General features: G+C 42.8%; 1 protein-coding gene across 1 annotated transcript in view; it reads left to right on the top strand.

Annotated features, from left to right (window-relative positions):
- The window catches only part of LOC122265562 (UPF0764 protein C16orf89 homolog), a 19,935-nt gene that overhangs the window by 17,364 nt on the left and 71 nt on the right, over positions 1 to 2,500 (top strand). The window contains exons 5-7 of the mRNA XM_086555816.1: positions 239 to 401; positions 748 to 907; positions 2,129 to 2,500. The exon at positions 2,129 to 2,500 is cut by the window's right edge and continues 71 nt beyond it. Of these exons, the coding sequence (XP_086411942.1) occupies positions 239 to 401; positions 748 to 907; positions 2,129 to 2,243 (438 nt within the window). The 3' untranslated portion in view covers positions 2,244 to 2,500. The remainder of the gene's footprint in view (positions 1 to 238; positions 402 to 747; positions 908 to 2,128) is intronic.

Genomic DNA, 2,500 nt, shown 5'->3' with positions numbered 1-2,500 from the left:
ATCTCGATTGATCTATCTCGATTTATCTCGATTGATCTATCTATCTCGATCTATCTCGATATCTCTATCTCGCTCTACCTCGATCTAGCTCTTTCTAACGCTATCTACCTCTATCTCTATCTATTTCACGAATATCTAGATAAAGAAACATACACTCATACTCACACATATCTACTCAAGTGCGTGTTAACAAGGAAGACCCCCCCACCCCACCCCCACCCCGACTCCCCTTCCACAGACCGGATGCGGAGAGAAGGTGCAGCTCCTGACGCGGAGGACGACGGGCGGGGCCAGCGTGCGAGACCTCCTGGACCGCATCTGCGCCGACGTGCTCACGGAGGCGCAGGTCATCGCGCAGGCCGGATTCCCGCAACACCGCCGCGACATTTTCATGGAGCAAGGTAATTTGGGTATATTATTACTGTTGGTATTGCTGTGGCTTATGATGATGGTGATATTTAGTTATGGTTGTTATGATATTCCTAATAAAATGCTAATACTATTACCGTAGTAGTAGTAATGATAATGACTTTTGTCACAATAACGATAATAATGGCGATGATGATGATAATGATTATATAAATAATGATAATAATGAAAAGAAAGATAACAAAGATGATGATAATAATGACTCTAATAGTGTTACTAATAAACAATAAACGTCATAAACTACTTCCATCTCAAATAAGCATATAACAATCTGCATCCCTACCCTTATACCCAACGTCCTTTTACCCCCCCCCCCAGGTGCTCTCTGCGGGATCGCCGGCTACAGGGACTTCTTCAGGAGGGACTGGCTGGAGGAGGTGTTGTCGTGGCAGCGGGAGCCTGGCTGCTTCGGGGATTCCGAGGTCTACGCCCGGCGACGCCCTCTGCCCTCACCCGGTCCCTCTCAGGCACACGCGAGGTACGTTGTGTGTTGTGGGTGTTTCTTATGCTGTGTTGTGTTGTGTTTTGTGTGTGTGTGTGTGTGTTTGTTTGTGTTTGTGTTTGTGTTGTGTTTTGTGTGTGTGTGTGTTTGTTTGTGTGTGTGTGTGTGTTTTGTGTGTGTGTGTGTTTGTTTGTGTTTGTGTTTTTCCGTGTGTGTGTGTGTGTGTTTGTTTGTGTTTGTGTTTGTCTATGTGTGTGTGTGTTTGTTTGTGTGTGTGTTTGTCTGTGTTTGAGTGTGTGTTTGTGTTTATTTGTTTGTGTGTGTGTGTGTGTGTGTGTGTGTGTGTGTGTGTGTGTACATTAACTATATATATGTATCATGGTTTAGTCGGAAGACAAAACTGCACACATGCACACGCAAATTTAGACTCCAGTTATGTAAAACAACATACACTTACATCTATTATGCAGTACATGATATTACAGGTGTTTGAAAAAGGAAGAAGGAAATTAAATGGATGAATGTGTATGGAAATAATCAAACAAACCTACAGAAATATAGATAGAGAGTTAAATAGATGCATAGTGAAATAGATAAACAGACAGATATATATATACTCATATACAAACAGATAGATAGACAGACAGACAGATAGCCAAACAGGTAGGTAAACAGACAAATAGACAAACAGGTAGATAGACAGACAGATAGACAAATAGGTAGGTAGACAGACAGATAGACAAACAGGTAGGTAGACATACAGATAGCCAAACAGGTAGGTAGACAGACTGATAGCCAAACAGGTAGGTAGACAGACAGACAAACATGTAGGTAGACAGACAGATAGACACACAGGTAGATAGACAAACAGACAGCCAAACAGGTAGACAGACAGACAGACAGCCAAACAGGTAGATAGACAGACAGATAGACAAACAGATAGATAGCCAAACAGGTAGGTAGACAGACAGACAGCCAAACAGGTAGATAGACAGACAGACAAACATGTAGGTAGACAGACAGATAGACAAACAGGTAGATAGACAAACAGATAGATAGCCAAACAGGTAGGTAGACAGACAGATAGCCAAACAGGTAGGTAGACAGACAGATAGCCAAACAGGTAGGTAGACAGACAGATAGACAAATAGGTGGATAGACAGACAGATAGACAAATAGGTGGATAGACAGACAGATGGACAAATAGGTGGATAAACAGACAGACAGATCGGTATAATCTGCATTCCTCTCCCCCAGAGTTCGCCGTGAGGAGAAAGCGATGCCGGGGCGATGCCTCGCGCACCAGTCCTCCGTCGGCCTCGGGTACCTCAGCCTCTGTGTCCGCTTCCTCGTGTCCGCTGTCTATCTGTAGGACACGAGTGGACATATACCGGGCCGACCAGTCTTCGAAGTCCTATTGCAAGTCGTATGAGAAGACACTACTAGTCATATGAAGTCTTATTTTGATTCTTATTGTATGTAGTCAGTATGTTGTTTCCTGTCTCCCAGTTTCCCTTTCATGTGTGTAGACACACCCACACGCACACGCGCATCCACATACAAATGTGTGTATATATATATATATATATATATATATATATATATATATATATATATATATATATATAC

Source organism: Penaeus japonicus, unplaced genomic scaffold (genome assembly GCF_977035675.1).
Source record: "Penaeus japonicus unplaced genomic scaffold, GWHDUDI00000001_assembly GWHDUDI00000031, whole genome shotgun sequence".
Lineage (NCBI taxonomy): Eukaryota > Metazoa > Arthropoda > Malacostraca > Decapoda > Penaeidae > Penaeus > Penaeus japonicus.
The sequence above is the reverse complement of the archived record's forward strand: the minus strand, read 5'-3'. Positions and strand labels throughout refer to the sequence as shown.